An 11749-nucleotide genomic window follows, 5' to 3' on the forward strand; every position below is an offset into this window, starting at 1 on the left:
TTTTCAAATAAGAGTCGAGTTCAACCTTACGCATGCAAAACGAGATAGGTATCCTATCATTAATTCGTTTATAAAGTCGCTCACTTGGTTACTTTTGGAACTGTCAAATGTGACTATATCAGGATATAAATAATAGAGGCAAATGGTGCATCTGTTGGTTTAAAAGCATTTGTTTGAAAAAACGTAACCAATGAAATTTTCAATACATATTCGTTACTTAAAAGTCAGAACATGTATCATCTGTGCAGGTTAAAAGAGACTTAAAATATAAAATGGATGTGAACGTACCAGGCGACTAATGTGAACGCACGTACCAGGCGACAAATATGAACGCACGTACCAGGCGACTAATGTGAACGCACGTACCAGGCGACTAATGTGGACGCACGTACCAGGCGACTAATGTGGACGCACGTATCAGGCGACTAATGTGGACCCACGTATCAGGCGACTAATGTGGACGCACGTATCGGGCGACTAATGTGGACCCACGTCTCAGGCGACTAATGTGGACGCACGTATCGGGCGACTAATGTGGACGCACGTATCAAGGTGTTTGTTTTTTGTGGTTCTACTAGCACAAACAAACACACAAATGCTACATATTAGATTTTAATTCACTTATTTAATTCATATACCGAAGTTTCAATGTAACAATAAAAATAATAAACGAAACCCAAGCGTATCCGAAAAGGCAAGCAACGGAACTGAGAAAAACGTGAAACGAATGGGCCGTGACCATCCAAAAAAATCTCAACAGAATTCAGGGTCAACAAAGATTATGCAATGTATCTTTTGTTTGTTTTACATGGTTTCTGGTATTGTTTCGTTTGTATAGATTTGATAACTAATTTTGTCTATGTTTTGTTGGTGCTTTGATATCTTACTTTTCCATATTCTATCCGTATGAGGTATCTACAGACTGAATGGTTTTCGTTCTGATGACCTACTCTATTTTTGCAGTATAAGCACACTAATTTGACCAGGTTTGCTATCTCATTCTTAACATATTTCATTATAATAACCGTTATCAAGATTAAAGAGAAAGATACATAATTGTAAGTTTGGGAAATGTGATTTCAATACAGTAAGCTTAAAAAAATGATAATACATTTTACATGAAGAAATATCTACAAAATACCATTTCAAGTAACTAAAAACACAACACTACAATGGTTTCAGTATAGAGTTAATCAACTCATCTTAACCACAAACACATATCTGTACAGGGCTGGAATAGTAAATAATCCTCATTGTTATTTTTGTAAATCAGACATTGAAACAATAGAGCGTGCATTATGAGGGTGTAATCAAGTTCAGAATTTATTAACAAACCTTGAGTTTTTCTTAGATGCTTTGTTTATTCATTTTGCTTTAAATAAGGAAACATTTATCTTTGGTATATATGATAAGTCCAGAACTCGATACAAAGTAGATAACCAAATCATTCTTATTATAAAATATTATATTTAAAAAGCAAGATGCCTAGAAAAAGCTCTATCAGTAAATGGCCTTAAAAACTGAATAAAAGAGACTGATGAGATACAGAAATATATAGTGAAAGGTAAAGATGAAAAACATAGAGACTGGGAAAAGTGGCAAAACCTTCTTAATATCCCATAATACCCTCAATTTTATGATTTATATGTAGAAAAACCAATTAGGGGGTAACAGTAATAGAAAGTAATACTCTAAGAATTTTGAGCTGATATAATAAAACTGTTACTCTACGATCGACAGGTTAATGTGATAACCAATCTCCATCCTCTCTCCCATCATCTCCCCATCTCTCTCTCTCCAACCTTAGACCCCTGGATATTTTACTATTCCTGAAGACGCTATCTTATTTCCTCCTATACCTGCACATAGTTGTATGAATCAACAAGATTTGAAATAGCAATGGTTGAGGATATTTCTGTAATTGACTGTATCAAAGTTCCCTTTCTTTTCCTTTCCCTCTTCTTTCTATAATACATCTGTACATCAGAAGACATTTAAATTGTTAAGAATGTATATCAAAAGAAAGTATGAAAGGTGTGAGAAAGTATGAAAGGTGTGAGAGAGATGGTATGATATGCTTTAGCAAATTAACACTCACATGTGAATAAAATTGGTATTTTTGCTTATTATGATGATGAGCACATCAATGTGATAACTACTTTGTATCATGATGAATATATCGGTGTGTAAGTTATGATGGTTTTATTGTTATACGATGAAGATGGTATCAGTTAGAGGTTGATGATAGCATGAGTGTGATAATGATGAAAGCAGTGTGATTATGACGATGATGATGATGATGATGATGATAATTTTAGTGTCTTGCGGATGAAATTGGTGAGAGTATAAACTATGATGAAGATTTTGTCAATGTCATGATGAAAATGTCTGGGTAATGATGAGAAGACAACAGTGTGATAACAATACTATTGTGAGAATGATGTTGATTTCAGTAATGATGATGATATCAATTTGCTGATGATGACAAGTGTGATTACGACCGATATTATTGTGAGAATGAGGTTGATTTCAATCGTGATGATGATTATAATAATAATGAAAAAGTGTATGTCAATTGGATGATGATTGTGTGTCATGATGGATATATCAGTGTGATGATTATGATGATAATGGTAATGACGATGATGATGATGATGATGATGATGATGATGATGATGTTTAGAGTCTCATGACGATGCAATCAGTATGATGATGATTATACTGATGAGGATGATAACGATGAGGATTATGTCAATCTCATGATAAAGATATCGGGGTGATGATGATGATGATGATAACAAAACATTATGAAATGATGAGTGAGTATATGTGAATGCAGTGAGCGTGTGTATGGCTGTAAGGGAGTATGAAAAAGAAATCGTATCTATTTTTCCATATTGTACCAGAAATCCCTTTTATAAATAAAAAATAACAAGTTTCAAAAACCTTATTCCCAATTGAATTGTTAAAAATATTCAAATATTTCTAAAAACGTAGTTAAGAATGTGTTAAAATTTTTTCAAAAACTATTTGTTAAATCAAAAATTCAAAGATGCTTACGCGAAACAGAGAGAAAAAAGAGAAAGACTCTTTATATTAGACGACCAGTACCTAACCGAGATCGGGTTATCTCATATATACTCGGGCTAAGGTTATGTAACCCTCGGCTAACGACTCGGTTACGAATATGTTACAGCCCTCGAACGAGATAACCTGATCTCGCTCAGTTACAGGTAATATATTTTAAATATATATATATGGAAGTTGTATATCATGTATTGCATGTATATTCATTTTAGCGTCAAGGCTTTTACTGTATTACTAATAATATATAATTAAGAGTAGCTTCGTATTATAAGAATGAAATTGAAATTCCTATTTGCGGACTAAGCAAATATGAACTTTTAAACAAATATTCGCCTAAAAAGGTCGTACTAATATAGTCCTTAAAATGTAATGTATGGCATTATCATCGATAAACTAAATATTATCTTTTTGTTTAATTAAAGTCTGCATATTAAAATCATATTAACCAACATGATAACATTTCATTTTTCTGTAGGAAACAGCGCGATATGTCAGCTTTTATATTGGGAGTTGATCTTGATTTTATCCGGGCCTGACGATAAGAATCGGAAGTTCTAAAATTTAATAGACACCATTTGTTTTAACTGTAAAATGAAAATATAAGCAGTAAGCTGCAATGGCAGATCAAGGGGTAGAAGTTAACAAAACAAAAACACGTAACCAGGACACGAGAAAAAGTACACTAACTGGAATTGACAGGCCCCCCAATCCAAAACACGATAAAAGGAACTGAGACGTCAAAAAAAAAAAAAAAAAAAAAAAAAGATAGCAGAAAGTGAGACGTCAAAACGAAACAAAAAAAGGCAGTAAAATTAACTGAGATGTCAAAACAAAAACACAATAACAGTAACTGAAACGTTATAACAAAACAAAATCACAAGATAAGGCACTGAGACGTCAAAACAACAAAAACACACAATAATAGGACCTACACTATAAGACGTCAAAACAAAACAAAAACATACAATAACAGGAACTGAGACGTCAAAATAACAAAAACACACAATAACAGGAACTGTGACGTCAAAACAAAACAAAAACATACAATAACAGGAACTGTGACGTCAAAACAAAACAAAAACACACAATAACAGGAACTGTGACGTCAAAACAAAACAAAAACATACAATAACAGGAACTGTGACGTCAAAATAAAACAAAAACACACAATAACAGGAACTGTGACGTCAAAACAAAACAAAAACATACAATAACAGGAACTGTGACGTCAAAACAAAACAAAAACACACAATAACAGGAACTGTGACGTCAAAACAAAACAAAAACATACAATAACAGGAACTGTGACGTCAAAATAAAACAAAAACACACAATAACAGGAACTGTGACGTCAAAACAAAACAAAAACATACAATAACAGGAACTGTGACGTCAAAACTAAACAAAAACACAGTTACAGGAACTGTGACGTCAAAATTAAACAAAAACACAGTTACAGGAACTGTGACGTCAAAATTAAACAAAAACACACAATAACAGGAACTAAGACATCAAAACAAAACAAAAACACACAATAACAGGAACTAAGACATCAAAACAAAACAAAAACACACAATAACAGGAACTCCGACGTCAAAATAACAAAAACACACAATAACAGAAACTAAGACATCAAAACAAAACAAAAACACACAATAACAGGAACTGTGACGTCAAAATTAAACAAAAACACAGTTACAGGAACTGTGACGTCAAAATTAAACAAAAACACACAATAACAGGAACTGTGACGTCAAAATAAAACAAAAACACACAAAAACAGAAACTGAGACGTCAACAAACAAAAACACACAATAACAGGAACTGAGAGATCACTAATCCAAACACATACAATGTATATAATAATAAATATTATATTTTGAGATTTCCATTGTCAAGGCTTTAAAGAAACCGAAAGCACAAATAAAGAATTATCGCTGTTCCAATGTTTCATGAACCAAAAGCTGTACCGATTAGCAATATGCTAATCAGCACATGAATTGCTAGCAAATTCGTAAAATAAACGTCATTCACTCTGAAAAGCTCATATTTAAGCATTGAAATGACCACAGCTGGCATTCATAGGCAATTTGAATGCCAACTGGACACATGCAATTTCCATGAAGCGTGTTACTAACATTTCGTGAGGAGGATATTCTTTGAAATTATCTCCATGGTATAATGTATACAGACGGAGTAACAAACGGATGAACTAAAAGCAGCAGCGATACTTTTATGGGGACAATTATAGACTATTAATGCTTGAGTGGCAACTCAGTTTTATGGTTCAATTGCTTGTAATGTAAGTACAAACCATGCAATTATAAAGATAAATTTAAATTTTAAATTAATTTTACGTTAACAAATTGATTAAATGCCTTCATGAAAGGACTTTCACAAAATACCATTTCTATATTTAGTGATGATATCAGATGACGGTTAGCTAGAGTGAATATCATACCGCCCACATGTCGAAAACCCCTTTTCCTCTGGACCTAATTCATTACAATACCCATACGAAGTTCTTGGTTTAGATTACAGTAATTGTCCTCGTGTGAAATTTGCTTACCATGGACAGTACTGACAACTTAATCGTTTGACGTCAGTCGGGACGTTGGTGTTTCGGACCAAGTTCACGTCTGTTTTGTGTCATCAGACTGGTCGAATGTAATCAAATCACCATCGATCTTCGTTTATAAATATTAAGCCGGTATAATTACATGTTGAATGTAGGATAAACATCAATTTGTCTTACTGTTTTGATATTTCCATGTCTACGAGTCCCAAAAGTACAAACTTCAAGAACATAGCTAATGCGCATGGAAAGCTAGCGACGACTGGAAAATAAACGATAGGTTATCAGCTCCCACCCGGTATATCTACACCCACGCTGTGTGGAGGTGTATACTTAATGATACACGCCTACGCCGTGTGAATAGTGTGTAAACATCTGAAGACATATTGACAGGACCAACTGCAAAAATTTTCGTTTCTGATGATTTGCTTTGATTTAGAGCATAGATTGAATATTGCTTTGATTGATTTCATATGGTGGTGGATTAATTAGGCCTTGACATCATTTGTTTATTTACATGTGGTGTCACGTCATTGCACCAGCTAAGTTCAAATAAAGACGGGTGCCTAGAAAAACCAGCGTCGATAGAAGAGAGGTGAATCTGCTGGGCACCACACAGTTTTAACCGCAAAGCACTTAATGTTGACTTCGTCCTAATATCAACTCACTTCAATCATCCAATCGACCAAATACTATTCAATCTAGCTTTAGTTAAAATTAATGTTAATTGTTTTATCTATTCCCTTGTGTTCACAATGTCACGACTACAAAATGAATTCTTCACCATACATATTACCTTTCGGCTACCAGCCGGCCGAAGGGATATGCGTAAAAATCAGTGTATTTTATCAGCTACATGTAGCATTGGTTTTCTGTTAGGTATTCCGAGACGTAGTACATATATTGTTTCAGGGTCACTGTTCCTCTGTCTTATATGTTGTGATATGTTATTGTTCATGTTTTGTCGTTATAAAGAGGTGGATTGCCCTGAAAGCTGACAAATTTCTTTGCCTTCACTATCGTTAGTACGTCCTTGCCTATATACATTGTTAAGTAATACGTATCCAACGGTTGTCTGATTGGTCAGATCCAGTGTCCATTTATATTGACAAAGCTAACCGACTAGCATTTTCTACAGTCACAGTGGCCGTCATTAGATGTCGTCATAAGCTTAAGATGTCGTCAATAAGATGTCGTCATAAGATGTCGTCGATAAGATGTCGTCAATAAGATGTCGTCATAATATGTCGTCATAAGACAGAGACACATGCGATATGCAATCAGTTAATCCATAAAGCGTGACGTCATCGTCAGACCTGTCACATGGGACTTTTAGCGCATAGTCAATATCCATATCTCAACAAATTCACAGTTCCATTCAGAAGGATTCGTGAAAGTGATAACTGGTTCATTTGAACTACATATATTTTACGGGTAAATCGTTTATTTGTGAAGTACTAGGTATTTTCATATGATTATAGTTCGTAATAGTGTGAATTATATAAAATTTAAGATTTAAACACCATAAATAAATAAATAAATAATACTGTTGTATATGAAAGAGTAGCGAAAACTATTTCCATAATATTTTTATTATTTGTTTTTATAAATTCTGCCTTAATGTATTGTTTGACACGCAGTGAATATAGTAATAAGATATATTAAATGTGGTCTTTGTTATTATTAGTTAATGCCACGACAGCTACATGTATATCTGCTAAAATAGTGTGTTTTTTTAAAATTAATATTACCTAATTTTGTAACTGATTAATTGTGCCATGGGTTCTAGTACTTTCATCATATTTTCAGAAATAAGCAATGAACGAATCAATCAAGTTTAAATTACAATCATGATTAATAAAAGATGTAAGAAACTTTCAATTTGAAGTTCAAACATATTAGCTCTGAAAACTATGATGCCGACAGGACGATATAATATACCAACAGAACGATAAAATGTGCAGACAGAACGATATAATATGCTGACAGAACGATATAATATGCTGACAGGACGATATCATATGCCAACAGAACGATATAATATGCCGACAGATCGATATAATATGCCGACAGAACGATATAATATGCCGACAGAACGATATAATATGCCGACAGATCGATAAAATATACCCACAGGACGATATAATATGCCGACAGAACGATATCATATGCCGACAGGACGATACAATATGCCAACAGACCAATATAATATGCCGACCGAACGATAAAATATACCCACAGGACGATAAAATATGCCGACAGGACGATATAATATGCTGACAGAACGATATAATATGCCGACAGGACGGTACAATATGCTGACAGAACGATATAATATACCGACAGGAAGATATAATTTGCCGACAGAACGATATAATATACCGACAGGAAGATATAATTTTCCGACAGAACGATATAATTTGCCGACAGAACGATATTTTAGACACAGCAGGGAACTATTGTGGACGTGAGTTGTGTTTCATTGTAAAATGGTATATGTTCAATAGATTGCCCGTTAAGAAAAAATGGCTGATGTGTTAAGAATACCGCTATGATAACGAGCTTGTATCGAGCGATAGAAAACTGATTACAGTTAGGCATACACGCAATGCACCATCAGATATTCTCTTTCAACACGGCATTTCTAACGGAAATAAACAAACCCGTGCTTAAGATAACATACAAATCCCTTGTTTTTTCCGTCCTGTACATCATACCTTTGTTACACCGGCCCAAAAAACCGCTTCCTGATACAATATATAAAGCATTTCTGTTGTCTAATTGAATAGACCATCACCACGTTACGGACCCAAAATAGCTCAACTCGTCCATTTACTTTGCCCGTTAAGGAGAACGGACATGATTAAGGTGAACGCAAACAGATGTTAAAACTTATCTTATGAAACGATCTTTGTAATTAATTGAAACATGTCTTGATATTTAGGATGCTTTACAGGCAATGTGGATTCTTTTAAATTTATTTTGTGACGTCATCGTCCTCAATAGGGTGTGTTGCATTTACGCTGAACATAGGGATGAACCATTGGCGTCATCATATCCAATAATTTGTACCGACCTGTTTCTTAATCCCATTTACAATATGATGCAGTTTATATTATTTTCTATAATAGGGTTTAGTTGAAATATTACAAATAATTGTAAAGGTAGTTTTAACATATACATGCATTTAATTTATTGAAGGTACCTCCATATTGATTACTAGGCCATAATCTGAAATTGGTCACCGCGCTATATGTTATCTATAGTTGATCACTAGGCCAAAACAATTATAGTTGATAACTAATCCATAATCCACAGTTGTTAACAAGTTTATAATCTATAATTAGTCGGCAACCTATAATCTATATAGTTGATTACCAGCCTATAATCTATATTACTGATTACCAGTCTATAATCTATATTACTGATTACCAGTCTATAATCTATATAACTGATTACCAGTCTATAATCTATATAACTAATTACCAGTCTATAATCTATATTATTATTTTAATTGATTTTGAGCTGACTCTGATTGGCTGAAACAACATCATGTGACCACCTGTAAAAGTAGTTATAAACCTGAGTGGTTTGCAGGTGTTCAAAAAAGTTGGTAGAAAAAGTGTTATTGACCTGCTATAAATAGATTCTGGAATTTTTGTGAAGTCATTTAGATGCTTGATTAACACCTCATGGGAGACAAACACAGTACTGATCAAGATTAACACTGAAGTCACTTATTGCAGATATTTAAATGATTATTGCAGATATTTAATTAAAAAATGTTATTTTTCTGATATTTTTGATTAGTTAATTTTAAAATTTGTGACTAAAAAAAATGGAAATTACATTTTTTTCTTCAACTTTGAAAAAAATCAATTAAAATAATAAAACTATTGTAGCATGGTGATTTCGGTCGATACATGGTTTTATCGACCTAGGTTAGCAATATTGACCTCGGACTGCGTCCTTGGTCAATATTGCTAACTTAGGTCGATAAAACCATGTATCGACCTCATCACCATGCTATAATTGTATATTATAGAAAGACAAAGGCTGAGTTTAAAGTTCGGCAAATTCTATGCATAATTAATTATCATACTCTTGATACATTGGATTGAATCTGCACAATACCTTAATGAAATGTGACTGGATATTGATGATAAGTGGACTCTGTTTAGACCAAACACCAGAGGGACCATATTATTTGGGTGGTTTGTAGAGAGTTCTGGATTGTAGAGGGTTCCGGTTTGTAGAGAGTCTGCTTCAACATTATTTCTGAATTCTTGTTAAGAATACAATCAATTTTACCCATGCGATATAACCTTCCCAAATGTGTCAGTCAGGTGTGTAATAATTTACCTGTATCAGCCTAATGTGTTATAACATAACTTGTATCNGGGACACGGAGTGATGCTAACCTGATCAAAGGAGATGGATTTAAAAAAAGCATGAATGCGTTCAATTCCATGACAAAGGAGCTAAAAAGGCAGGGTAAAGCAGTTGTTGAGCATCACCCCCCAATCAATGACGACGACCTGGAGACATTGTATGCTTACCTGTCAAGTGATAGGGAATCTAGGCAGCTACTACAGTACAATGTAATTATTTGTAGATACTAAACATACAGACATATGTCTTTAAATACTTCCATTTAAAAAAACACACAAAAAAGCAAGAATATAATTAAATGCTACAGATTAAAACTGTTGACTGTAATTCATATTCCTGTAATTTTGCAAAAGACTACCATGCAGTGTAGCATATTTAACGAATTTTAGCAAAAAAATGTCAGGCTGCTTTTTTCTAAATATTTTTATTCTGTATTTTGAATAGGTCTTTGTCGACTTGATGCTGCATTTTGGCAGAAGAGGCAGGGAAAATCTTGCTACCTTGAAAAGATCTGACTTTGCTGTGACAACGGATGCTAAGCATTGTATGTACGTGTACAAAGACACAGAAGAGAGGACAAAGAACCACCAGGATGACTCGGACAGGTCAGGAGACGGCAGAATGTATGAAATAAAAGGTATGTTTATACACTGTAGAACGACAACAATTACTAGATTTAATGTCATTGTTGTCACAAATATCCATAACAGTTATACAAATAAATAAATGTCATAATGGGAATTGTTATTATCAAATTACCCACTGTGTGCACATTTTTATTATAAATATAGAAATCTAGGGGAAGAAATAGTAACAGCAACAGTTTGTAGCTGGTCCATTTTATTTTATCCCTTTTTCTTATAAACCTAGAATAAAAACACGTATTTGCAAGTAGTAATTCACATTCTTCTCTTTCAGAAAATGAGAGATGTCCCGTTAGGTCATTATGAAGTATCTCCGGATGCTTAACCCACAGAACAACAGGCTGTTCCAAATGGTGAGGGCTACTCCCAAGGATGGGATTTATTTCAACAACTCTTCATTGGGTCACAACAAGCTGGGGTGCTTCATGAACGATATCTCCAAGTTAGCCGGACTGTCAAGAGTCTATACCAACCATTCACTGAGGGCGACTACTGTGCACTTGCTTGATGCCGCACAAATACCGAGTCGGCACATTATGACGGTAACAGGACATAGAGCAGAAACATCACTAAAAACATATTCTGGAAAAACGGACGAGAACACTAAGAAAATCATGTCGACAACGATCAGCGAGAAAATGAAAGGCGTTAACACTGGACATAGAGGGCCATCTGTGTTAGAGGATATTACATCTACGGTGACCAACAACAGTGCCGATGATCTGATGGGTGTCAGTTTTGACCTAGAGCCACTGTCACATTCACAAGAGAACACCCTAATGTTGGAATTAGGAGAGAACAATTTAGGATTCGATGACATTGCACGCACAATTAGCCTCCCCAGTGATGAGGAGTACAGATCCCTAGTGCGCAATATACCAGTGTTCCCTAGGATGCCTCAAATGCCCAGTTTCCCCACCCAACCTGTGCTTAATAACTGTTNAAAGGATTGATTCAGTAATTTGATCAATGATTATTGCAGATATTTAAATGATTATTGCAGATATTTAATTAAAAATGGAAAAAAAATGGAAAACTATATTTTTTTACA

General features: G+C 34.3%; 1 protein-coding gene across 1 annotated transcript; it reads left to right on the forward strand.

The window, feature by feature from the left end:
- The first annotated feature begins 10102 nt into the window (after positions 1-10102).
- Positions 10103-11056, forward strand: LOC110447319. The gene is made up of 3 exons (XM_021492928.1): positions 10103-10263; positions 10499-10691; positions 10973-11056. The coding sequence occupies exons 1-3, from the start codon at positions 10114-10116 to the stop codon at positions 11002-11004; spliced, it is 375 nt and encodes a 124-aa protein (XP_021348603.1). The 5' UTR covers positions 10103-10113; the 3' UTR covers positions 11005-11056.
- Positions 11057-11749: the final 693 nt, after the last annotated feature.

This window comes from Mizuhopecten yessoensis, unplaced genomic scaffold (genome assembly GCF_002113885.1).
Source record: "Mizuhopecten yessoensis strain PY_sf001 unplaced genomic scaffold, ASM211388v2 scaffold3311, whole genome shotgun sequence".
Classification (NCBI taxonomy): domain Eukaryota; kingdom Metazoa; phylum Mollusca; class Bivalvia; order Pectinida; family Pectinidae; genus Mizuhopecten; species Mizuhopecten yessoensis.

Bases quoted from the DNA above. Each gene is read 5' to 3' on its own strand.
- LOC110447319 (XM_021492928.1), top strand. From the start codon at position 10,114: ATGAATGCGTTCAATTCCATGACAAAGGAGCTAAAAAGGCAGGGTAAA. The intron at 10,264-10,498 runs GTAATTATTTGT...TATTTTGAATAG, and splicing joins GGCAGCTACTACAGTACAAT to GTCTTTGTCGACTTGATGCT. The intron at 10,692-10,972 runs GTATGTTTATAC...CTTCTCTTTCAG, and splicing joins CAGAATGTATGAAATAAAAG to AAAATGAGAGATGTCCCGTT.